Genomic DNA, 26,632 nt, shown 5'->3' with positions numbered 1-26,632 from the left:
TCGTGTCAGGCAGTAAATCTTTCCATGCTTCAATGGATTCTGACCACTGGAAACATTGACATTAAATAAATGACAGTCTCCGCTGTCTTTATGTTCATCTTTACGAGGTCGATAAATTGAGTACCAGTTGCATACTGCGGTCGATCTAATTGTCTCGCCCCTCCCCACAAATTTTGGGCCTTGTTAGTAAAGTAGAAAAGAATATTTGCAATCTTGATTTGTTATGTCATTTAACTGTCTTCTTTATCTTAGTTTCTTTTTCTATTTCAGAATATCACATCCTGTTGACAGAAAAGAAATTTCTTCATTCAGATGTGCCTTTGATATTTTCATCAACATTTATTGACTAAAGGAAGACGATATATTTATAAGGAGCATTCATCAATATTATCGATTGTTTATAAAAATTGATGATCGATAGTTAGATGTGAGATAAAGCAAATTAATTGGTAAAATGGAGAGAAAAACGGCGTAATTAATTAGTAGAATGAGAGTTTCGCAGTTAAAATTTTGGCGTGAAACATTGCTAAAGAACAAAACTGTTTTGCAGCTTAGGTCTTATACATCCTGTGATCTATATATCCAGTCATTTTAGTAGGTATGTAAAAGATATTGTTTTAATACACATTGACTAAAATGGTTTGTTACCACTTCGTTTTCAAAGTTCTTTGATTTTTCATTCTTATGTATTCCACACTCTATAAAATGTCATCTTAAAATACGTGTGAAGAAAGGGGCTGATGCACTTTCGCACCTCCCCTTCAAAATTGCATTTCTTAAAAAAAGATAGCCAAATTTCAATTAACACTTCAAAAGATCTTTTCTTATGTGAAAACAATAGTTTTTCTGTGACAGCGGTTAAATTTGCCAGATGCCTTAGCTAAGCAATAGAATGCCTTCGCCACTTGACTCTTCTAACCTCTTCTATTTCACCAATAGCTAGAATAGATATCACAGACTTCCAACGAATTCTATTATCGAAGAAGGGAGTAGGTGAAAACGCAGTGACAGCGACCATTAGGGGACAAAAGGAGAAAGAAAGTTATGAGACACAAAAATCCCTCGATTCTATAACTTTTATTAACTGAATTTCTTTTCTCTTATAACATCATTTCCCCACCCTCTTATTGCTTTGTGCACCTTTCTTTTTTCATAATCGTTTCCTACACATTGTTTTAAACCCATTTCCGTATATTTTTTGGATTTTCATTTCCGGGGCACACAGATGCAAGAACAAGCACACACGCACACGCAGACACAGAGGCAAGAACAAGCACACACAGACACAGAGGCAAGAACAAGCACGCACACACACACAGAGGTAAGAACAGGAACGGACACACAGACACAGAGGCAAAAAGCAGCACGGACACAGATGCTAGATTAAGCACACACGCACACGCAGACACAGAGGCAAGAACAAGCACTGACACAGACACAGAGGTAAGAACAGGAACGGACACACAGACACAGAGGCAAGAACAAGCACACACGCACACGCAGGCACAGAGGCAAGAACAAGTACGCCCACACACAGACAAGAACAGGCACGCACACACAACCCGTTAGCTTTCTTCTCCTCCTCCCGTTTTAGCAGCCGTAACGAAGGTCACGGAGATATCCGAAGTGAACCGTCGAGTCGTCACGGAAACAACCGTTCATCTTCTGCTGCCTAGGCAACCACACTCAAATGCTGCTTATTACGTGCCATCGGCACAGTTTCGTGTCAGGCAGTAAATCTTTCCATGCTTCAATGGATTCTGACCACTGGAAACATTGACATTAAATAAATGACAGTCTCCGCTGTCTTTATGTTCATCTTTACGAGGTCGATAAACTGAGTACCAGTTTCATACAGGAGTCGATCTAATTGTCTCGCCCCTCCCCACAAATTTTGGGCCTTGTTATTAGAGTAGAAAAGAATATTTGCAATCTTGATTTGTTATGTCATTTAACTGTCTTCTTTATCTTAGTTTCTTTTTCTATTTCAGAATATCACATCCTGTTGACAGAAAAGAAATTTCTTCATTCAGATGTGCTTTGATATTTTCATCAACTTTTATTGACTAAACGAAGACGATATATTTATAAGGAGCATTCATCAATACGTCAACCTCTTTATATGAAGAAAGTCTATGACAAAATACTGCGAAATATTTCTTCTGGACGATGGAATTAGCAGCAACAATTTCAAGTCTTTGCTGTCTGCAATATAGAGGAGGTGATTGCTTTACAGGTTAATTAAGCTTGGATAACTTTACAAAGGCGTGGATAGTCTTCACCTCCTGACTTACATATTAAACAAAATCTCAGAGGAAAGAAACGGCATTCAATTATTCCCTGAAAATAGCGACACAACTGAACACAAACAAACTCTTAGAAATGAAATAAGCACTATCTTTGTGATATGTATGAGAAATTCCCCTCCCATGATGAATGATTTAACTCAAGGGAAAAACCCCAATACAGGTGAGAAACCGTCATTCTGTCATAGTGGTGCCGTGACAGCATACAAAGATACACATACAGGAGAGAAGTCGTATCATTGCGATGTATGTGGTAAATCATTCTCTCGTAGTAGTTACTTAACTAAGCACAAACGTAGACATACAGGTGAGAAGCCATACCATTGTGATATTTGTGATAAATCATTCTCTGAAAGTCGTCATTTGACTGGCCACAAACGTATTCATACTGAAGAAAGACCATATCATTGCAATACCTGTGGTAAATCATTCTCTCAAAGTAGTAACTTAACTAAACACAAACGTACACATACAGGAGAGAAGCCATATCATTGTGATATCTGCGGTAAATCATTCTCTGGAAATACTCAGTTGACTATTCACAAACGCGTTCATACAGGAGAGAAGCCATATCATTGTGACATCTGTGATAAATCATTCTCTCATAGTAGTTACTTAACTAAGCACATTCGCACACATACGGGAGAGAAGCCCTATCATTGTGACATTTGTGGTAAATCATTCTCTCTAACTAGTACCTTGACTAAACACAAAGTTACGCATGCAGGAGTGAAGCCCTATCATTGTGATATTTGTGGTAAATCATTCTCTCTAACTAGTAACTTGACGAAACACAAACTTACACATACAGGTGAGAAGCCATACCATTGTGAAATCTGTGGTAAATCATACAATTGTAATAGTCAGTTGACTATTCACAAAGGTGTTCATACAGGAGAGAAGCCATATCATTGTGACATTTGTGGTAAATCATTCTCTGAGAGTTCTACGTTGACTAGACACAAGCTTAGACATACAGCAGAGAAGCCATATCGTTGTGATATTTGTGGTAAATCATTCTGTGATAGTATTTACTTAACTAAGCACAAACGTAGACATAGAGGAGATAAGCCATATCATTGTGATATCTGTGGTAAATCATTCTTCGAAAATAGTGACTTAACTAAGCACAGACGTAGACATACAGGAGAGAAGCCATATCATTGTGATATATGTGGTAAATCATTCTCTCTAACTAGCACCTTGACTAAACACAAATTTACGCATACAGGAGAGAAGCCATATCGTTGTAATATCTGTGGTAAATCATTCTCTCAAAGTGGTCATTTGACTAAACACAATCTTACACATACAGGAGAGAAGCCATATCATTGCGATATTTGTGGTAAATCATTCTCTCAAAGTTATACGTTGACAAGACACAAACTTACTCATACAGGAGAGAAACAGTATCATTGTGACATCTGTGGTAAATCATATTCTGAAAGTAGTCATTTGACTCGTCACAAACGTATTCATACTGGAGAAAGACCATACCATTGTGATATCTGTGGTAAATCATTCTTTGATAGTAATTACTTAACTAAGCACAAACGTACACATACAGGAGAGAAGCCATGTCATTGTGATATCTGCGGTAAATCATTCTCTGGACATAGTCAGTTGACTATTCACAAACGTGTCCATACAGGAGAGAAGCCGTATCATTGTGACAACTGTGGTAAATCATTCCCTCAAAAAGGTAACTTAAGTAGATATTTGACTATTCATACACAGGTGTAACAGAATCAATATCAAAATTTATTACAAAATAGCAACAAGTATGAATATTTTGTCTGCTAAAAGACAGGCTTTATTCCTCCTCAAGCTTGATGTTATCAACTTCAGTTTCATGAACGTCAACATGAAATTCATGAATATCAACTTTAGTATCATGTATATATCCAAATATATCAACACAGCGATGACTTTGATTTTTGAAGAGATGGCTGTGTGGTTAAGAAGCTTGCTTCCCAGCTACAAGGTTTCAGTTTCAGTCCAATCGCGGGGCACCTTGGGCGAGTGTCTTTTGCTATAACCCCGGGCCGACCGAAGCTTTGTGATTGAATTTGGTAGGCGGAAGTTAATGCCATGTGTGTACATGTCTGTGTATGTGCCTGTGCCTCTCCGAAAGAGAGAGAGGGATAGTGCTGGACTTTTGAGGAATTTGTTGGGAGAGAAGAAAAGAATGGGAATAATGAATAAAAATTTTAAGTGACATTGATTTGGTCTTTCTTGTGTTTTCATCATCATCTTCCTTTATCCTTAGTGGTCCTACCTCGTTTAAATAGTAAAACATCAATTGGAGCCATGGATAGCTCATTTATGTACCCACAGTGTACACGGATATATACATATTAACTAAAGCCAAAGAGGGATTTGTCCTTCCAGTTATGCATATATCCACAAGTAACTGTCATCGCTGGTCCCCAACAGAGGGACCAGCTAATCAAATTGACAGTACGTTGGTAGATAAAGCAGTTCAGGGTGTGAAGACAAAACATACCTTTGCTCATTCACTCTCTCCTTCTCTCTCTCCACAAGAAATCGAAGTCTACTTGTTAAGCACTTAAAATTTTGGTGTGAAAAATTGCTAAAGAACAAAACTGTTTTGCAGCGTAGGTCTTGTACATCCTGTGATCTATATATCCAGTCATTTTAGTAGGTATGTAAAAGATATTGTTTTAATACACATTGACTAAAATGTTTTTTGTCCAGACAGCGTTACCACTTCGTTTATTATTGTTTTGAAAGTTCTTTGATTTTTAATTCTTATGTAATCCACATTAAATAAATGACAGTGTCGTCTGTCTTTATGTACATCTTTACGAGGTCGATAAACTGAGTACCAGTTTCATACTGGAGTCGATCTAATTGTCTCGCCCCTCCCCACAAATTTTGGGCCTTGTGCCTAGATTAGAAAAGAATATTTGCAATCTTGATTTGTTATGTCATTTAACTGTCTTCTTTATCTTAGTTTCTTTTTCTATTTCAGAATATCACATCCTGTTGACAGAAAAGAAATTTCTTCATTCAGATGTGCCTTTGATATTTTCATCAACTTTTATTGACTAAAGGAAGACGATATATTTATAAGGAGCATTCATCAATACATCAACCTCTTTATCTGAAGAAAGTCTATGACAAAATACTGCGAAATATTTCTTCTGGACGATGGAATTAACAGCAACAGTTTCAAGTCTTTGCTGTCTGGAATATAGAGGAGGTGATTGCTTTACAGGTTAATTAAGCTTGGATAACTTTACAAAGGAGTGGACAGTTTTCACATCCTGATTTACATATTAAATAAGATCTCAGATAAAGAAACAACATTAAATTATTCCCTGAAAATAGAGACTCAACTGAACAAAAATATATTCATAGAAATGAAAAAAATGCTATCTTTGTGATATGTATGACGAATTATTCTCTCACGATGAATCATTTAACTACACCAAAAAACCCTTATACAAGAGAGAAACCTTATCATTGTAATATCTGTGGTAAATCATACACTTGGAATAGTCAGTTGACTATTCACAAACGTGTTCATACAGGAGAGAAGCCATATCATTGTGACATATGTGGTAAATCATTCTCTAGAAGTTGTGACTTGCCTGAACACAAACGTATACATACAGGAGAGAAGCCATATCATTGCAAAATCTGTGGTAAATCATTTTCTCTAATTGGTACCTTCACTAGACACAAACTTATGCATACAGGAGAGAAACCCTATCATTGTGATATTTGTGGTAAATCTTTCTCTCGGAATGGTAATTTAACTAAACACAAACTTACACATACAGGAGAGAAGCCATATCATTGTGATATTTGTGGTAAATCATTCTCTCAAACTTGTACCTTGACCACACACAAAATGACACATACAGGAGAGAAGCCCTATCATTGTGATATTTGTGGCAAATCATTCTCTCAGAACGGTCAGTTGTCTAAACACACACTTACACATACAGGAGAGAAGCCATATCATTGTGATATCTGTGGTAAATTATACTCTTCAAGTAGTCATTTGACTTGTCACAAACGTACACACACAGGAGAGAAGCCATATCATTGTGATATCTGTGGTAAATCATTCTCTCAAAGAAGTGACTTAACTAAACACAAACGTACACACACAGGAGAGAAGCCATATCATTGTGATATCTGTGGTAAATCATTCTCTTATAATAGTCAGTTGACTATTCACAAACGTCTTCATACAGGAGAGAAGCCATATCATTGTGATATCTGTGGTAAATCATTCCCTCAAAGTAGTGGCTTAACTAGACACAAACTTATGCATACAGGAGACAAGCCATATTATTGTGATATCTGTGGTAAATCATTCTCTGAAAGTAGTAACTTAACTAAACACAAACGTACACACACAGGAGAGAAGCCATATCATTGTGATATCTGTGGTAAATCATTCTCTTATAATAGTCAGTTGACTATTCACAAACGTCTTCATACAGGAGAGAAGCCATATCATTGTGATATCTGTGGTAAATCATTCCCTCAAAAAGGTCACTTAAGTAGACATTTGACTATTCATACAGGTGTAACAGAATCAATATGAAAATTTATTACAACATAGCAACAATTATGAATATTTTGTCTGCTAAAAGACAGGCTTTATTTCATGAATGTCAACATGAAATTCATGAATATCAACTTTAGTATCATGTATATATCCAAATATATCAACACAGCAATGACTTTGATTTTTGAAGAGGATTGTGCTGGACTTTTGTGGAATTTGTTGGGAGAATAAAAGAATTGGAATAATGAATAAAAATTTTAAGTCACATTGATTTGGTCTTTCTTGTGTTTTCATCATTATCTTCCCTTAACCTTAGTGGTCCTACCTCGTTTATATCCTTGTACACTGTGGGTACCCACAGTGTACACGGATATATATACATATTAACTAAAGCCAAAGAGGGATTTGTCCTTCCAGTTATGCATATATCCACAAGTAACTGTCATCGCTGGTCCCCAACAGAGGGACCAGCTATTCAAATTGACAGTACCTTGGTAGATAAAGTAGTTCAGGGTGTGAAGACAGGGAAAGCCCCAGACCCTTCAGGAATCACAGCAGAGCTGCTTAAAATATCTGGCAGTGTCGGCTATAGTCTAGTCACCCATATTGTGATCCAGGTGATTCATGAAGGTGTCATATCCAATGACTGCTGTAGCAGCCCCATAGTCAATTGCTAGATAGGTAAAGGTGAGGAATTAAGTAGAAATAACTGCAGAGGTATCAAGTTTATCAGAATCGTAATCTTCGTATTTTTCTATGTGATTCGGCAAAAAAAAAAAAAAATTCTAGGAAAAGTGAAAAATAAGATGGGGTGAGTGGGTGGTGTAAGTGAAATTTGTTGAAAATTTTTTTGGAGAATCGCATCGTCCAGAACCAGAAACGTGAGATTCCATTTTTAAAAAATCATTATATATATACATATATATACATTTTACTGGAAGTTATGACTGAAAATGGAATGTTTTTATTTCGTTCCCGGGTGAGGATCTTTATATTCACCGCCGTTCGTTATCGAGCCATTGCTAAAGCCCTGACCCTAACACCCTAGTGAAAGTCGTGCGGGTGTTAATCTGAAAATTTACCCAAGATTGAAAGTATTACAGCTGGTTTTGGGATATCCTTTCATCAGAGTCAAAAAGAGAAAGGTAGAGATTAATGAAATGACGACAGGAATAAAGAAATGAGATGAAGAAAGTTTTTTATTCATTGCATTTCATTTAATTGGAGCGATGCGAGTCTGAAGAAGCTGCCAGTAGAATATATTAATAGACTTTGCTAGAATAATCTGGTGAAAATTGGAATTAAGTGGAAGGCAAGTTCTTGACGGAACAGGATAAATACAAAAACTGGAATGGATCCAAACAGTCGAGAATTGAAGAAATACAATCGCATCAAGGGAAATATCACGCACACGCACACGCAGACACAGAGGCAAGAACAAGCACACACACAGACACATAGGAAAGAACAGGAACGGACACACAGACACAGAGGCTAGATTAAGCACACACGCACACGCAGACACAGAGGCAAGAACAAGCACGCACACAGACACATAGGAAAGAACAGGAACGGACACACAGACACAGAGGCTAGATTAAGCACACACGCACACGCAGACGCAGAGGCAAGAACAAGCACACACGCACACGCAGACACAGAGACAAGAACAAGCACGCACACGGACACAAAGGAAAGAACAGGAACGGACACACAGACACAGAGGCTAGATTAAGCACACACGCACACGCAGACACAGAGACAAGAACAAGCACGCACACAGACACAGAGGCAAAAAGCGGTACGGACACACAGACACAGAAGCAAAAAGCAGCACGGACACGGAGGCTAGATTAAGCACACACGCAGACACATCTACCTAACAATTGCTGAAATGGAAGGGGGAGAAGAAAGCTAATGCGTTGTGCGTGCGTGCGTGTGTGCTAGTTCCTGTGTGTGTGTGTCTGCCTCTGTGCGTCTGTGCGTGCTTAAACACGCACACACACAGAGACAAGAACAAGCAGGCACACACACACACACAGACAAGAACAGGCACGCACACACAACCTGTTAGCTTTCTTCTCCTCCTCCCGTTTTAGCAGCCGTAACGAAGGTCACGGAGATATCCGAAGTGAACCGTCGAGTCGTCGCGGAAACAACCGTTCATCTTCTGCTGCCTAGGCAACCACACTCAAATGCTGCTTATTACGTGCCATCGGCACAGTTTCGTGTCAGGCAGTAAATCTTTCCATGCTTCAATGGATTCTGACCACTGGAAACATTGACATTAAATAAATGACAGTCTCCGCTGTCTTTATGTTCATCTTTACGAGGTCGATAAATTGAGTACCAGTTGCATACTGCGGTCGATCTAATTGTCTCGCCCCTCCCCACAAATTTTGGGCCTTGTTAGTAGAGTAGAAAAGAATATTTGCAATCTTGATTTGTTATGTCATTTAACTGTCTTCTTTATCTTAGTTTCTTTTTCTATTTCAGAATATCACATCCTGTTGACAGAAAAGAAATTTCTTCATTCAGATGTGCTTTGATATTTTCATCAACTTTTATTGACTAAACGAAGACGATATATTTATAAGGAGCATTCATCAATACGTCAACCTCTTTATATGAAGAAAGTCTATGACAAAATACTGCGAAATATTTCTTCTGGACGATGGAATTAGCAGCAACAATTTCAAGTCTTTGCTGTCTGCAATATAGAGGAGGTGATTGCTTTACAGGTTAATTAAGCTTGGATAACTTTACAAAGGCGTGGATAGTCTTCACCTCCTGACTTACATATTAAACAAAATCTCAGAGGAAAGAAACGGCATTCAATTATTCCCTGAAAATAGCGACACAACTGAACACAAACAAACTCTTAGAAATGAAATAAGCACTATCTTTGTGATATGTATGAGAAATTCCCCTCCCATGATGAATGATTTAACTCAAGGGAAAAACCCCAATACAGGTGAGAAACCGTCATTCTGTCATAGTGGTGCCGTGACAGCATACAAAGATACACATACAGGAGAGAAGTCGTATCATTGCGATGTATGTGGTAAATCATTCTCTCGTAGTAGTTACTTAACTAAGCACAAACGTAGACATACAGGTGAGAAGCCATATCATTGTGATATCTGCGGTAAATCATTCTCTGGAAATACTCAGTTGACTATTCACAAACGCGTTCATACAGGAGAGAAGCCATATCATTGTGACATCTGTGATAAATCATTCTCTGAAAGTCGTCATTTGACTGGCCACAAACGTATTCATACTGAAGAAAGACCATATCATTGCAATACCTGTGGTAAATCATTCTCTCAAAGTAGTAACTTAACTAAACACAAACGTACACATACAGGAGAGAAGCCATATCATTGTGATATCTGCGGTAAATCATTCTCTGGAAATACTCAGTTGACTATTCACAAACGCGTTCATACAGGAGAGAAGCCATATCATTGTGACATCTGTGATAAATCATTCTCTCATAGTAGTTACTTAACTAAGCACATTCGCACACATACGGGAGAGAAGCCCTATCATTGTGACATTTGTGGTAAATCATTCTCTCTAACTAGTACCTTGACTAAACACAAAGTTACGCATGCAGGAGTGAAGCCCTATCATTGTGATATTTGTGGTAAATCATTCTCTCTAACTAGTAACTTGACGAAACACAAACTTACACATACAGGTGAGAAGCCATACCATTGTGAAATCTGTGGTAAATCATACAATTGTAATAGTCAGTTGACTATTCACAAAGGTGTTCATACAGGAGAGAAGCCATATCATTGTGACATTTGTGGTAAATCATTCTCTGAGAGTTCTACGTTGACTAGACACAAGCTTAGACATACAGCAGAGAAGCCATATCGTTGTGATATTTGTGGTAAATCATTCTGTGATAGTATTTACTTAACTAAGCACAAACGTAGACATAGAGGAGATAAGCCATATCATTGTGATATCTGTGGTAAATCATTCTTCGAAAATAGTGACTTAACTAAGCACAGACGTAGACATACAGGAGAGAAGCCATATCATTGTGATATATGTGGTAAATCATTCTCTCTAACTAGCACCTTGACTAAACACAAATTTACGCATACAGGAGAGAAGCCATATCGTTGTAATATCTGTGGTAAATCATTCTCTCAAAGTGGTCATTTGACTAAACACAATCTTACACATACAGGAGAGAAGCCATATCATTGCGATATTTGTGGTAAATCATTCTCTCAAAGTTATACGTTGACAAGACACAAACTTACTCATACAGGAGAGAAACAGTATCATTGTGACATCTGTGGTAAATCATATTCTGAAAGTAGTCATTTGACTCGTCACAAACGTATTCATACTGGAGAAAGACCATACCATTGTGATATCTGTGGTAAATCATTCTTTGATAGTAATTACTTAACTAAGCACAAACGTACACATACAGGAGAGAAGCCATGTCATTGTGATATCTGCGGTAAATCATTCTCTGGACATAGTCAGTTGACTATTCACAAACGTGTCCATACAGGAGAGAAGCCGTATCATTGTGACAACTGTGGTAAATCATTCCCTCAAAAAGGTAACTTAAGTAGATATTTGACTATTCATACACAGGTGTAACAGAATCAATATCAAAATTTATTACAAAATAGCAACAAGTATGAATATTTTGTCTGCTAAAAGACAGGCTTTATTCCTCCTCAAGCTTGATGTTATCAACTTCAGTTTCATGAACGTCAACATGAAATTCATGAATATCAACTTTAGTATCATGTATATATCCAAATATATCAACACAGCGATGACTTTGATTTTTGAAGAGATGGCTGTGTGGTTAAGAAGCTTGCTTCCCAGCTACAAGGTTTCAGTTTCAGTCCAATCGCGGGGCACCTTGGGCGAGTGTCTTTTGCTATAACCCCGGGCCGACCGAAGCTTTGTGATTGAATTTGGTAGGCGGAAGTTAATGCCATGTGTGTACATGTCTGTGTATGTGCCTGTGCCTCTCCGAAAGAGAGAGAGGGATAGTGCTGGACTTTTGAGGAATTTGTTGGGAGAGAAGAAAAGAATGGGAATAATGAATAAAAATTTTAAGTGACATTGATTTGGTCTTTCTTGTGTTTTCGTCATCATCTTCCTTTATCCTTAGTGGTCCTACCTCGTTTAAATAGTAAAACATCAATTGGAGCCATGGATAGCTCATTTATGTACCCACAGTGTACACGGATATATACATATTAACTAAAGCCAAAGAGGGATTTGTCCTTCCAGTTATGCATATATCCACAAGTAACTGTCATCGCTGGTCCCCAACAGAGGGACCAGCTAATCAAATTGACAGTACGTTGGTAGATAAAGCAGTTCAGGGTGTGAAGACAAAACATACCTTTGCTCATTCACTCTCTCCTTCTCTCTCTCCACAAGAAATCGAAGTCTACTTGTTAAGCACTTAAAATTTTGGTGTGAAAAATTGCTAAAGAACAAAACTGTTTTGCAGCGTAGGTCTTGTACATCCTGTGATCTATATATCCAGTCATTTTAGTAGGTATGTAAAAGATATTGTTTTAATACACATTGACTAAAATGTTTTTTGTCCAGACAGCGTTACCACTTCGTTTATTATTGTTTTGAAAGTTCTTTGATTTTTAATTCTTATGTAATCCACATTAAATAAATGACAGTGTCGTCTGTCTTTATGTACATCTTTACGAGGTCGATAAACTGAGTACCAGTTTCATACTGGAGTCGATCTAATTGTCTCGCCCCTCCCCACAAATTTTGGGCCTTGTGCCTAGATTAGAAAAGAATATTTGCAATCTTGATTTGTTATGTCATTTAACTGTCTTCTTTATCTTAGTTTCTTTTTCTATTTCAGAATATCACATCCTGTTGACAGAAAAGAAATTTCTTCATTCAGATGTGCCTTTGATATTTTCATCAACTTTTATTGACTAAAGGAAGACGATATATTTATAAGGAGCATTCATCAATACATCAACCTCTTTATCTGAAGAAAGTCTATGACAAAATACTGCGAAATATTTCTTCTGGACGATGGAATTAACAGCAACAGTTTCAAGTCTTTGCTGTCTGGAATATAGAGGAGGTGATTGCTTTACAGGTTAATTAAGCTTGGATAACTTTACAAAGGAGTGGACAGTTTTCACATCCTGATTTACATATTAAATAAGATCTCAGATAAAGAAACAACATTAAATTATTCCCTGAAAATAGAGACTCAACTGAACAAAAATATATTCATAGAAATGAAAAAAATGCTATCTTTGTGATATGTATGACGAATTATTCTCTCACGATGAATCATTTAACTACACCAAAAAACCCTTATACAAGAGAGAAACCTTATCATTGTAATATCTGTGGTAAATCATACACTTGGAATAGTCAGTTGACTATTCACAAACGTGTTCATACAGGAGAGAAGCCATATCATTGTGACATATGTGGTAAATCATTCTCTAGAAGTTGTGACTTGCCTGAACACAAACGTATACATACAGGAGAGAAGCCATATCATTGCAAAATCTGTGGTAAATCATTTTCTCTAATTGGTACCTTCACTAGACACAAACTTATGCATACAGGAGAGAAACCCTATCATTGTGATATTTGTGGTAAATCTTTCTCTCGGAATGGTAATTTAACTAAACACAAACTTACACATACAGGAGAGAAGCCATATCATTGTGATATTTGTGGTAAATCATTCTCTCAAACTTGTACCTTGACCACACACAAAATGACACATACAGGAGAGAAGCCCTATCATTGTGATATTTGTGGCAAATCATTCTCTCAGAACGGTCAGTTGTCTAAACACAAACTTACACATACAGGAGAGAAGCCATATCATTGTGATATCTGTGGTAAATTATACTCTTCAAGTAGTCATTTGACTTGTCACAAACGTACACACACAGGAGAGAAGCCATATCATTGTGATATCTGTGGTAAATCATTCTCTCAAAGAAGTGACTTAACTAAACACAAACGTACACACACAGGAGAGAAGCCATATCATTGTGATATCTGTGGTAAATCATTCTCTTATAATAGTCAGTTGACTATTCACAAACGTCTTCATACAGGAGAGAAGCCATATCATTGTGATATCTGTGGTAAATCATTCCCTCAAAGTAGTGGCTTAACTAGACACAAACTTATGCATACAGGAGACAAGCCATATTATTGTGATATCTGTGGTAAATCATTCTCTGAAAGTAGTAACTTAACTAAACACAAACGTACACACACAGGAGAGAAGCCATATCATTGTGATATCTGTGGTAAATCATTCTCTTATAATAGTCAGTTGACTATTCACAAACGTCTTCATACAGGAGAGAAGCCATATCATTGTGATATCTGTGGTAAATCATTCCCTCAAAAAGGTCACTTAAGTAGACATTTGACTATTCATACAGGTGTAACAGAATCAATATGAAAATTTATTACAACATAGCAACAATTATGAATATTTTGTCTGCTAAAAGACAGGCTTTATTTCATGAATGTCAACATGAAATTCATGAATATCAACTTTAGTATCATGTATATATCCAAATATATCAACACAGCAATGACTTTGATTTTTGAAGAGGATTGTGCTGGACTTTTGTGGAATTTGTTGGGAGAATAAAAGAATTGGAATAATGAATAAAAATTTTAAGTCACATTGATTTGGTCTTTCTTGTGTTTTCATCATTATCTTCCCTTAACCTTAGTGGTCCTACCTCGTTTATATCCTTGTACACTGTGGGTACCCACAGTGTACACGGATATATACATATTAACTAAAGCCAAAGAGGGATTTGTCCTTCCAGTTATGCATATATCCACAAGTAACTGTCATCGCTGGTCCCCAACAGAGGGACCAGCTATTCAAATTGACAGTACCTTGGTAGATAAAGTAGTTCAGGGTGTGAAGACAGGGAAAGCCCCAGACCCTTCAGGAATCACAGCAGAGCTGCTTAAAATATCTGGCAGTGTCGGCTATAGTCTAGTCACCCATATTGTGATCCAGGTGATTCATGAAGGTGTCATATCCAATGACTGCTGTAGCAGCCCCATAGTCAATTGCTAGATAGGTAAAGGTGAGGAATTAAGTAGAAATAACTGCAGAGGTATCAAGTTTATCAGAATCGTAATCTTCGTATTTTTCTATGTGATTCGGCAAAAAAAAAAAAAAATTCTAGGAAAAGTGAAAAATAAGATGGGGTGAGTGGGTGGTGTAAGTGAAATTTGTTGAAAATTTTTTTGGAGAATCGCATCGTCCAGAACCAGAAACGTGAGATTCCATTTTTAAAAAATCATTATATATATACATATATATACATTTTACTGGAAGTTATGACTGAAAATGGAATGTTTTTATTTCGTTCCCGGGTGAGGATCTTTATATTCACCGCCGTTCGTTATCGAGCCATTGCTAAAGCCCTGACCCTAACACCCTAGTGAAAGTCGTGCGGGTGTTAATCTGAAAATTTACCCAAGATTGAAAGTATTACAGCTGGTTTTGGGATATCCTTTCATCAGAGTCAAAAAGAGAAAGGTAGAGATTAATGAAATGACGACAGGAATAAAGAAATGAGATGAAGAAAGTTTTTTATTCATTGCATTTCATTTAATTGGAGCGATGCGAGTCTGAAGAAGCTGCCAGTAGAATATATTAATAGACTTTGCTAGAATAATCTGGTGAAAATTGGAATTAAGTGGAAGGCAAGTTCTTGACGGAACAGGATAAATACAAAAACTGGAATGGATCCAAACAGTCGAGAATTGAAGAAATACAATCGCATCAAGGGAAATATCACGCACACGCACACGCAGACACAGAGGCAAGAACAAGCACACACACAGACACATAGGAAAGAACAGGAACGGACACACAGACACAGAGGCTAGATTAAGCACACACGCACACGCAGACACAGAGGCAAGAACAAGCACGCACACAGACACATAGGAAAGAACAGGAACGGACACACAGACACAGAGGCTAGATTAAGCACACACGCACACGCAGACGCAGAGGCAAGAACAAGCACACACGCACACGCAGACACAGAGACAAGAACAAGCACGCACACGGACACAAAGGAAAGAACAGGAACGGACACACAGACACAGAGGCTAGATTAAGCACACACGCACACGCAGACACAGAGACAAGAACAAGCACGCACACAGACACAGAGGCAAAAAGCGGTACGGACACACAGACACAGAAGCAAAAAGCAGCACGGACACGGAGGCTAGATTAAGCACACACGCAGACACATCTACCTAACAATTGCTGAAATGGAAGGGGGAGAAGAAAGCTAATGCGTTGTGCGTGCGTGCGTGTGCGCTTGTTCCTGTGTGTGTGTGTCTGCCTCTGTGCGTCTGTGCGTGCTTAAACACGCACACACACAGAGACAAGAACAAGCAGGCACACACACACACACAGACAAGAACAGGCACGCACACACAACCTGTTAGCTTTCTTCTCCTCCTCCCGTTTTAGCAGCCGTAACGAAGGTCACGGAGATATCCGAAGTGAACCGTCGAGTCGTCGCGGAAACAACCGTTCGTCTTCTGCTGCCTAGGCAACCACACTCAAATGCTGCTTATTACGTGCCATCGGCACAGTTTCGTGTCAGGCAGTAAATCTTTCCATGCTTCAATGGATTCTGACCACTGGAAACATTGACATTAAATAAATGACAGTCTCCGCTGTCTTTATGTTCATCTTTACGAGGTCGATAAATTGAGTACCAGTTGCATACTGCGGTCGATCTAATTGTCTCGCCCCTCCCCACAAATTTTGGGCCTTGTTAGTAGAGTAGAAAAGAATATTTGCAATCTTGATTTGTTATGTCATTTAACTGTCTTCTTTATCTTAGTTTCTTTTTCTATTTCAGAATATCACATCCTGTTGACAGAAAAGAAATTTCTTCATTCAGATGTGCCTTTGATATTTTCATCAACATTTATTGACTAAAGGAAGACGATATATTTATAAGGAGCATTCATCACTATTATCGATTGTTTATAAAAATTGATGATCGATAGTTAGATGTGAGATAAAGCAAATTAATTGGTAAAATGGAGAGAAAAACGGCGTAATTAATTAGTAGAATGAGAGTTTCGCAGTTAAAATTTTGGCGTGAAACATTGCTAAAGAACAAAACTGTTTTGCAGCTTAGGTCTTATACATCCTGTGATCTATATATCCAGTCATTTTAGTAGGTATGTAAAAGATATTGTTTTAATACACATTGACTAAAATGGTTTGTTACCACTTCGTTTTCAAAGTTCTTTGATTTTTCATTCTTATGTATTCCACACTCTATAAAATGTCATCTTAAAATACGTGTGAAGAAAGGGGCTGATGCACTTTCGCACCTCCCCTTCAAAAGTGCATTTCTTAAAAAAAGATAGCCAAATTTCAATTAACACTTCAAAAGATCTTTTCTTATGTGAAAACAATAGTTTTTCTGTGACAGCGGTTAAATTTGCCAGATGCCTTAGCTAAGCAATAGAATGCCTTCGCCACTTGACTCTTCTAACCTCTTCTATTTCACCAATAGCTAGAATAGATATCACAGACTTCCAACGAATTCTATTATCGAAGAAGGGAGTAGGTGAAAACGCAGTGACAGCGACCATTAGGGGACAAAAGGAGAAAGAAAGTTATGAGACACAAAAATCCCTCGATTCTATAACTTTTATTAACTGAATTTCTTTTCTCTTATAACATCATTTCCCCACCCTCTTATTGCTTTGTGCACCTTTCTTTTTTCATAATCGTTTCCTACACATTGTTTTAAACCCATTTCCGTATATTTTTTGGATTTTCATTTCCGGGGCACACAGATGCAAGAACAAGCACACACGCACACGCAGACACAGAGGCAAGAACAAGCACACACAGACACAGAGGCAAGAACAAGCACGCACACACACACAGAGGTAAGAACAGGAACAGACACACAGACACAGAGGCAATAAGCAGCACGGACACAGATGCTAGATTAAGCACACACGCACACGCAGACACAGAGGCAAGAACAAGCACTGACACAGACACAGAGGTAAGAACAGGAACGGACACACAGACACAGAGGCAAGAACAAGCACACACGCACACGCAGACACAGAGGCAAGAACGAGTACGCCCACACACAGACAAGAACAGGCACGCACACACAACCCGTTAGCTTTCTTCTCCTCCTCCCGTTTTAGCAGCCGTAACGAAGGTCACGGAGATATCCGAAGTGAACCGTCGAGTCGTCACGGAAACAACCGTTCGTCTTCTGCTGCCTAGGCAACCACACTCAAATGCTGCTTATTACGTGCCATCGGCACAGTTTCGTGTCAGGCAGTAAATCTTTCCATGCTTCAATGGATTCTGACCACTGGAAACATTGACATTAAATAAATGACAGTCTCCGCTGTCTTTATGTTCATCTTTACGAGGTCGATAAACTGAGTACCAGTTTCATACAGGAGTCGATCTAATTGTCTCGCCCCTCCCCACAAATTTTGGGCCTTGTTAGTAGAGTAGAAAAGAATATTTGCAATCTTGATTTGTTATGTCATTTAACTGTCTTCTTTATCTTAGTTTCTTTTTCTATTTCAGAATATCACATCCTGTTGACAGAAAAGAAATTTCTTCATTCAGATGTGCCTTTGATATTTTCATCAACTTTTATTGACTAAACGAAGACGATATATTTATAAGGAGCATTCATCAATACGTCAACCTCTTTATATGAAGAAAGTCTATGACAAAATACTGCGAAATATTTCTTCTGGACGATGGAATTAGCAGCAACAATTTCAAGTCTTTGCTGTCTGCAATATAGAGGAGGTGATTGCTTTACAGGTTAATTAAGCTTGGATAACTTTACAGAGGCGTGGATAGTCTTCACCTCCTGACTTACATATTAAACAAAAGCTCAGAGGAAAGAAACGGCATTCAATTATTCCCTGAAAATAGCGACACAACTGAACAGAAACAAACTCTTAGAAATGAAATAAGCACTATCTTTGTGATATGTATGAGAAATTCCCCTCCCATGATGAATGATTTAACTCAAGGGAAAAACCCCAATACAGGTGAGAAACCGTCATTCTGTCATAGTGGTGCCGTGACAGCACACAAAGATACACATACAGGAGAGAAGTCGTATCATTGCGATGTCTGTGGTAAATCATTCTCTCGTAGTAGTTACTTAACTAAGCACAAACGTAGACATACAGGTGAGAAGCCATATCATTGTGATATTTGTGATAAATCATTCTCTGAAAGTCGTCATTTGACTGGCCACAAACGTATTCATACTGAAGAAAGACCATATCATTGCAATACCTGTGGTAAATCATTCCCTCAAAGTAGTAACTTAACTAAACACAAACGTACACATACAGGAGAGAAGCCATATCATTGTGATATCTGCGGTAAATCATTCTCTGGAAATACTCAGCTAACTATTCACAAACGCGTTCATATAGGAGAGAAGCCATATCATTGTGACATCTGTGATAAATCATTCTCTCATAGTAGTTACTTAACTAAGCACATTCGCACACATACGGGAGAGAAGCCCTACCATTGTGATATATGTGGTAAATCATTCTCTCTAACTAGTACCTTGACTAAACACAAAGTTACGCATGCAGGAGTGAAGCCCTATCATTGTGATATATGTGGTAAATCATTCTCTCTAACTAGTAACTTGACTAAACACAAACTTACACATACAGGTGAGAAGCCATACCATTGTGAAATCTGTGGTAAATCATACAATTGTAATAGTCAGTTGACTATTCACAAAGGTGTTCATACAGGAGAGAAGCCATATCATTGTGACATTTGTGGTAAATCATTCTCTGAGAGTTATACGTTGACTAGACACAAGCTTAGACATACAGCAAAGAAGCCATATCGTTGTGATATTTGTGGTAAATCATTCTGTGATAGTATTTACTTAACTAAGCACAAACGTAGACATAGAGGAGATAAGCCATATCATTGTGATATCTGTGGTAAATCATTCTTTGAAAGTAGTGACTTAACTAAGCACAGACGTAGACATACAGGAGAGAAGCCATATCATTGTGATATATGTGGTAAATCATTCTCTCTAACTAGCACCTTGACTAAACAAAAATTTACACATACAGGAGAGAAGCCATATCGTTGTAATATCTGTGGTAAATCATTCTCTCAAAGTGGTCATTTGGCTAAACACAATCTTACACATACAGGAGAGAAGCAATATCATTGTAATATCTGTGGTTTATCATATTCTTATAATAGTCAGTTGACTATTCACAAAGGTGTTCATACAGGAGAGAAGCCATATCGTTGTGATATTTGTGGTAAATCATTCTCTCAAAATGGTCATTTGACTAAACACACACTTACACATACAGGAGAGAAGCCATATCATTGCGATATCTGTGGTAAATCATTCTCTCAAAGTTATACGTTGACAAGACACAAACTTACTCATACAGGAGAGAAACAGTATCATTGTGACATCTGTGGTAAATCATATTCTGAAAGTAGTCATTTGACTCGTCACAAACGTATTCATACTGGAGAAAGACCATACCATTGTGATATCTGTGGTAAATCATTCTTTGATAGTAATTACTTAACTAAGCACAAACGTACACATACAGGAGAGAAGCCATATCATTGTGATATCTGCGGTAAATCATTCTCTGGACATAGTCAGTTGACTATTCACAAACGTGTCCATACAGGAGAGAAGCCATATCATTGTGACAACTGTGGTAAATCATTCCCTCAAAAAGGTAACTTAAGTAGACATTTGACTATTCATACACAGGTGTAACAGAATCAATATAAAAATTTATTACAAAATAGCAACAAGTATGAATATTTTGTCTGCTAAAACACAGGCTTTATTCCTCCTCAAGCTTGATGTTAACAACTTCAGTTTCATGAACGTCAACATGAAATTCATGAATATCAACTTTAGTATCATGTATATATCCAAATATATCAACACAGCGATGACTTTGATTTTTGAAGAGATGGCTGTGTGGTTAGGAAGCTTGCTTCCCAGCTACATGGTTTCAGGTTCAGTCGCATCGCGTGGCATCTTGGGCGAGTGTCTTTTGCTATAACCCCGGGCCGACCGAAGCTTTGTGATTGAATTTGGTAGGCGGAAGTTAATGCCATGTGTGTACATGTCTGTGTATGTGCTTGTGCCTCTCCGAAAGAGAGAGAGGGATTGTGCTGGACTTTTGAGGAATTTGTTGGGAGAGAAGAAAAGAATGGGAATAATGAATAAAAATTTTAAGTGACATTGATTTGGTCTTTCTTGTGTTTTCATCATTATCTTCCTTTATCCTTAGTGGTCCTACCTCGTTTAAATAGTAAAACATCAATTGGAGCCATGGATAGCTCATTTATGTAACCACAGTGTACACGGATATATACATATTAACTAAAGCCAAAAAGGGATTTGTCCTTCCAGTTATGCATATATCGACAAGTAACTGTTATCGCTGGTCCCCAACAGAGGGACCAGCTATTCAAATTGACAGTACGTTGGTAGATAAAGCAGTTCAGGGTGTGAAGACAAAACATACCTTTGCTCATTCACTCTCTCCTGCTCTCTCTCCACAAGAAATCGAAGTCTACTTGTTAAGCACTTAAAATTTTGGTGTGAAAAATTGCTAAAGAACAAAACTGTTTTGCAGCGGAGGTCTTATACATCCTGTGATCTATATATCCAGTCATTTTAGTAGGTATGTAAAAGATATTGTTTTAATACACATTGACTAAAATGTTTTTTGTCCAGACAGCGTTACCACTTCGTTTATTATTGTTTTGAAAGTTCTTTGATTTTTCATTCTTATGTAATCCACATTAAATAAATGACAGTGTCGTCTGTCTTTATGTACATCTTTACGAGTTTTGTGTTTCATCTTTACGAGGTCGATAAACTGAGTACTAGTTTCATACAGGAGTCGATCTAATTGTCTCGCCCCTCCCCACAAATTTTGGGCCTTGTTATTAGAGTAGAAAAGAATGTTTGCAATCTTGATTTGTTATGTCATTTAACTGTCTTCTTTATCTTAGTTTCTTTTTCTGTTTCAGAATATCACATCCTGTTGACAGAAAAGAAATTTCTTCATTCAGATGTGCCTTTGATATTTTCATCAACTTTTATTGACTAAAGGAAGACGATATATTTATAAGGAGCATTCATCAATACATCAACCTCTTTATCTGAAGAAAGTCTATGACAAAATACTGCGAAATATTTCTTCTGGACGATGGAATTCACAGCAACAATTTCAAGTCTTTGCTGTCTGGAATATAGAGGAGGTGATTGCTTTGCCGGTTACTTAAGCTTGGATAACTTTACAAAGGAGTGGACAGTTTTCACATCCTGATTTACATATTAAACAAGATCTCAGATAAAAGAAACAACATTAAATTATTCCCTGAAAATAGAGACTCAACTGAACAAAAATATATTCATAGAAATGAAAAAAATGCTATCTTTGTGATATGTATGACGAATTATTCTCTCACGATGAATCATTTAACTACACCAAAAAACCTTTATACAAGAGAGAAGCCATATCATCGTAATATCTGTGGTAAATCATACACTTGGAATAGTCAGTTGACTATTCACAAACGTGTTCATACAGGAGAGAAGCCATATCATTGTGACATATGTGGTAAATCATTCTCTAGAAGTTGTGACTTGCCTGAACACAAACGTATACATACAGGAGAGAAGCCATATCATTGTGATATCTGTGGTAAATCTTTCTCTCAAAGTGGTGTCTGGAATAGTCACAAGCGTATTCATACAGGAGAAAAGCCATATCCCAGTGATATCTGTGGTAAATCATACATTTGGAATAATCTCTTGACTATTCACAAACGTGTCCATACAGGAGAGAAGCCATATCATTGTGATATCTGCGGTAAATCATTCTCTGAAAAAGGTCACTTAAGTAGACATTTGACTATTCATACATGTGTAGCATAATCAGTATCAAAATTTATTACAACATAGCAACAATTATGAATATTTTGTCTGCTAAAAGACAGGCTTTATTTCATGGATGTCAACATGAAATTCATGAATATCAAGTTTAGTATCATATATATATCCAAATATATCAACACAGCAATGACTTTGATTTCTGAGGATGATTGTGCTGGACTTTTGAGGAATTTGTTGGGAGAGAAGAAAAGAATGGGAATAATGAATAAAAATTTTAAGTGACGTTGATTTGGTCTTTCTTGTGTTTTCATCATCATCATCCTTTAACCTTAATGGTCCTACCTCGTTTAAATAGTAGTGATATCTGTGGTAAATGTTTCTCTCAAAGTTGTGTCTTGAACAGTCACAAGCGTATTCATACAGGTGAGAAGCCATATCATTGCGATACCTGTGGTAAATCACTCTCTAATAGTAGTCCTTTGACATCACACACACATACACATACAGGAGAGAAGCCATATCATTGTGACACCTGTGGTAAATCATTTTCTACAAAAGGTCACTTAAGTAGACATTTGACTATTCATACAGGTGTAACATAATCAGTACCAAAATTTATTAGAACATAGGAACAATTATGAATATTTTGTCTGCTAAAAGACAGGCTTTATTTCATGAACATCAACATGAAATTCATGAATATCAAGTTTAGTATCATATATATATCCAAATATATCAACACAGCAATGACTACATGGTTTCAAGTTCAGTCCCATCACGTGGCACCTTGGGCGAGTGTCTTCTGCTATAGCCCCAAGCCGACCTCGTAAAGATGAACATAAAGACAGCGGAGACTGTCATTTATTTAATGTCAATGTTTCCAGTGGTCAGAATCCATTGAAGCATGGAAAGATTTACTGCCTGACACGAAACTGTGCCGATGGCACGTAATAAGCAGCATTTGAGTGTGGTTGACTAGGCAGCAGAAGACGAACGGTTGTTTCCGTGACGACTCGACGGTTCACTTCGGATATCTCCGTGACCTTCGTTACAGCTGCTAAAACGGGAGGAGGAGAAGAAAGCTAACGTGTTGTGTGTGCGTGCCCGTTCTTGTCTGTGTGTGGGCGTACTTGTTCTTGCCTCTGTGTCTGTGTGTCCGTTCTTGTTCTTGCATCTGTGTCTGCGTGTGCGTGTGTGCTTAATCCAGCCTCTGTGTCTGTGTGTCCGTGCTGCTTTTTGCCTCTGTGTCTGTGTGCGTGCTTGTTCTTGCTTCTGCGTCTGCGTGTGCGTGTGTGCTTAATCTAGCCTCTGTGTCTGTGTGTCCGTGCTGCTTTTTGCCTCTGTGTCTGTGTGCGTGCTTGTTCTTGCTTCTGCGTCTGCGTGTGCGTGTGTGCTTAATCTAGCCTCTGTGTCTGTGTGTCCGTGCTGCTTTTTGCCGCTGTGTCTGTGTGCGTGCTTGTTCTTGCTTCTGTGTCTGCGTGTGCGTGTGTGCTTAATCTAGCTTCTGTTTCTGTGTGTCCGTGCTGCTTTTTGCCTCTGTGTCTGTGTGCGTGCTTGTTCTTGCTTCTGCGTCTGCGTGTGCGTGTGTGCTTAATCTAGCCTCTGTGTCTGTGTGTCCGTGCTGCTTTTTGCCTCTGTGTCTGTGTGCGTGCTTGTTCTTGCTTCTGCGTCTGCGTGTGCGTGTGTGCTTAATCTAGCCTCTGTGTCTGTGTGTCCGTGCTGCTTTTTGCCTCTGTGTCCGTGTGCGTGCTTGTTCTTGCTTCTGCGTCTGCGTGTGCATGTGTGCTTAATCTAGCTTCTGTGTCTGTGTGTCCGTGCCACTTTTTGTCCCTGTGTCTGTGTGCGTGCTTGTTCTTGCCTCTGTGTCTGCGTGTGCGTGTGTGCTTGTTCTTGTCTCTGTGTCTGTGTGTCCGTTCCTGTTCTTGCCTCTGTGTGACCCGGAAATGAAAATCCAAAAAATATACGGAAATGGGTTTAAAACAATGTGTAGGAAATGAATATGAAAAAAAAGAAAAGGTGCACAAAGCAATGAGAGGGTGGGGAAAGGACTTCGGAAATTTCACAAGATCCGATAATACACAAAATCCGAAAATTGACAAGATCGTAGATGTGAAATAAGCACTATCTTTGTGATATGTATGAGAAATTCCCCTCCCATGATGAATGATTTAACTCAAGAGAAAAACCCGGATATTATTGTTTTGAAAGTTCTTTGATTTTTCATTCTTATGTAATCCACATTCAATAAATGACAGTGTCGTCTGTCTTTATGTACATCTTTACGAGTTTTGTGTTTCATCTTTACGAGGTCGATAAACTGAGTACTCAGAACGGTCACTTGACTAGACACACTGTTACACATACAGGCCAGAAATCATTCTCTGAAAGTGTTCATTTGACTAGTCACATACGTATTCATACTGGAGAAAGACCATATCATTGTGATATCTGTGGTAAATCTTTCTCTCAAAGTGGCGTCTTGAATAGTCACAAGCGTACACATACAGGAGAGAAGCCATATCATTGTGATGTCTGTGGTAAATCATACACTTGTAAAGGTCACTTGTCTATTCACACACGCGTTCATACAGGAGAGAAGCCATATCATTGCAAAATCTGTGGTAAATCAGTCTCTTCTAGTAGTGACTTAAATAAGCACATCCGCACACATACAAGAGAGAAACCTTATCATTGTAATGTCTGCAGTAAATCATTCTCTCAAAGTGTTGCCCTAACTCAACACAAACTTATGCATACAGGAGAGAAGCTATATCATTGTGATATCTGTGGTAAATCATTCTTTCATAGTAGTCACTTGACTATACACAAGCGTACACATACAGGAGAGAAGCCATATATTTGCATTACTTGTGGAAAATCATTCTCTGATAGTAGTACCTTGACTAAACAGAACTTTACACATACTGGAGAGAAGCCATATCATTGTGATATCCGTGGTAAATCATTCTCTCAAATTGGCGTCTTGAATAGTCTCAAGCGTACACATACAGGGGAGAACCCATATCGTTGTGATATCTGTGGTAAATCATTCTTTAAGAGTGGGGACTTGACTACACACAAATATACACATACAGGAGAGAAGCCATATCATTGTGATATCTGTGGAAAATCATTCTCTGATCGTAGTACCTTGACTAAACACAAACTTACACATACCGGAGAGAAGCCATATCATTGTGATATAAGTGGTAAATCATTCTTTGGAAGTAGTCACTTGACTAAATACAAGCGTACGCATACAGGAGAGAAGCCATATGATTGTAATATCTGTGGTAAATCATTCTCTGATAGTGGTACCTTCAGTAGGCACAAACGTATTCATACAGGAGAGAAGCCATATCTTTGCAATACCTGTGGAAAATCATTCTCTCAGAGTAGTAACTTGACTGAACACAAACGTGTACATACAGGAGAGAAGCCATATCATTGTGATATCTGTGGTAAATTATTCTCTGGAAGTAGTGGCTTAACTAGACACAGACTTAAGCATACAAGAGAGAAGCCATATCATTGTGATATCTGGTAAATCATTCTCTGAAATAGTCACTTAAGTAGACATTTGACTATTCATACAGGTGTAATAGAATCAATATCAAAATTTATTACAACATAAGAACAATTATGAATATTTTGTCTGCTATGAACATGAAATTCATGAATGTCAACTTTAGTATCATATAAATATCCAAATATATCAACACAGCAATGACTACATGGTTTCAGGTTCA

General features: G+C 37.9%; 4 protein-coding genes across 8 annotated transcripts; all 4 read left to right on the top strand.

The window, feature by feature from the left end:
* Positions 1 to 10: 10 nt before the first annotated feature.
* On the top strand, positions 11 to 7,126 carry LOC149129162 (uncharacterized). Of its 3 annotated transcripts, XM_089346757.1 has the most exons (4): positions 11 to 598; positions 1,992 to 3,867; positions 6,362 to 6,565; positions 6,623 to 7,126. In XM_089346757.1, the coding sequence occupies exons 2-4, from the start codon at positions 2,412 to 2,414 to the stop codon at positions 6,889 to 6,891; spliced, it is 1,929 nt and encodes a 642-aa protein (XP_089202883.1). In that variant the 5' UTR covers positions 11 to 598; positions 1,992 to 2,411; the 3' UTR covers positions 6,892 to 7,126. The 3 variants fall into 3 exon arrangements, with proteins under 3 accessions (XP_089202883.1, XP_089202881.1, XP_089202882.1); XM_089346755.1 differs by lacking the exons at positions 6,362 to 6,565; positions 6,623 to 7,126 and adding an exon at positions 1,226 to 1,321 and having other exon boundaries at positions 1,992 to 4,530; XM_089346756.1 differs by lacking the exons at positions 11 to 598; positions 6,362 to 6,565; positions 6,623 to 7,126 and adding an exon at positions 1,319 to 1,443 and having other exon boundaries at positions 1,992 to 4,530.
* Positions 7,127 to 7,671: 545 nt separating this feature from the next.
* LOC149129161 (uncharacterized) lies at positions 7,672 to 14,570 on the top strand. Its single transcript, XM_089346758.1, has 3 exons — positions 7,672 to 11,452; positions 12,938 to 12,942; positions 13,280 to 14,570. Exons 1-3 carry the CDS (start codon positions 9,772 to 9,774, stop codon positions 14,333 to 14,335), a joined length of 2,742 nt encoding a protein of 913 aa, XP_089202884.1. The 5' UTR covers positions 7,672 to 9,771; the 3' UTR covers positions 14,336 to 14,570.
* A 494-nt stretch (positions 14,571 to 15,064) lies between these two features.
* On the top strand, positions 15,065 to 21,220 carry LOC149129160 (uncharacterized). 3 transcript variants are annotated; one of them, XM_089346754.1, is made up of 3 exons: positions 15,065 to 17,121; positions 17,749 to 17,844; positions 18,515 to 21,220. In XM_089346754.1, the coding sequence occupies exon 3, from the start codon at positions 18,936 to 18,938 to the stop codon at positions 20,739 to 20,741; it is 1,806 nt and encodes a 601-aa protein (XP_089202880.1). In that variant the 5' UTR covers positions 15,065 to 17,121; positions 17,749 to 17,844; positions 18,515 to 18,935; the 3' UTR covers positions 20,742 to 21,220. The 3 variants fall into 3 exon arrangements, with proteins under 3 accessions (XP_089202880.1, XP_089202879.1, XP_089202878.1); XM_089346753.1 differs by lacking the exon at positions 17,749 to 17,844; XM_089346752.1 differs by having other exon boundaries at positions 15,072 to 17,844.
* Positions 21,221 to 25,572: 4,352 nt separating this feature from the next.
* On the top strand, positions 25,573 to 26,543 carry LOC149129159 (uncharacterized). Its single transcript, XM_089346751.1, has one exon. The coding sequence runs from the start codon at positions 25,633 to 25,635 to the stop codon at positions 26,428 to 26,430; it is 798 nt and encodes a 265-aa protein (XP_089202877.1). The 5' UTR covers positions 25,573 to 25,632; the 3' UTR covers positions 26,431 to 26,543.
* Positions 26,544 to 26,632: the final 89 nt, after the last annotated feature.

The sequence above is a fragment of the Octopus bimaculoides genome, unplaced genomic scaffold (assembly GCF_046866305.1).
Source record: "Octopus bimaculoides isolate indiv1 unplaced genomic scaffold, ASM4686630v1 contig133, whole genome shotgun sequence".
Taxonomy (NCBI): domain Eukaryota; kingdom Metazoa; phylum Mollusca; class Cephalopoda; order Octopoda; family Octopodidae; genus Octopus; species Octopus bimaculoides.
The sequence above is the reverse complement of the archived record's forward strand: the minus strand, read 5'-3'. Positions and strand labels throughout refer to the sequence as shown.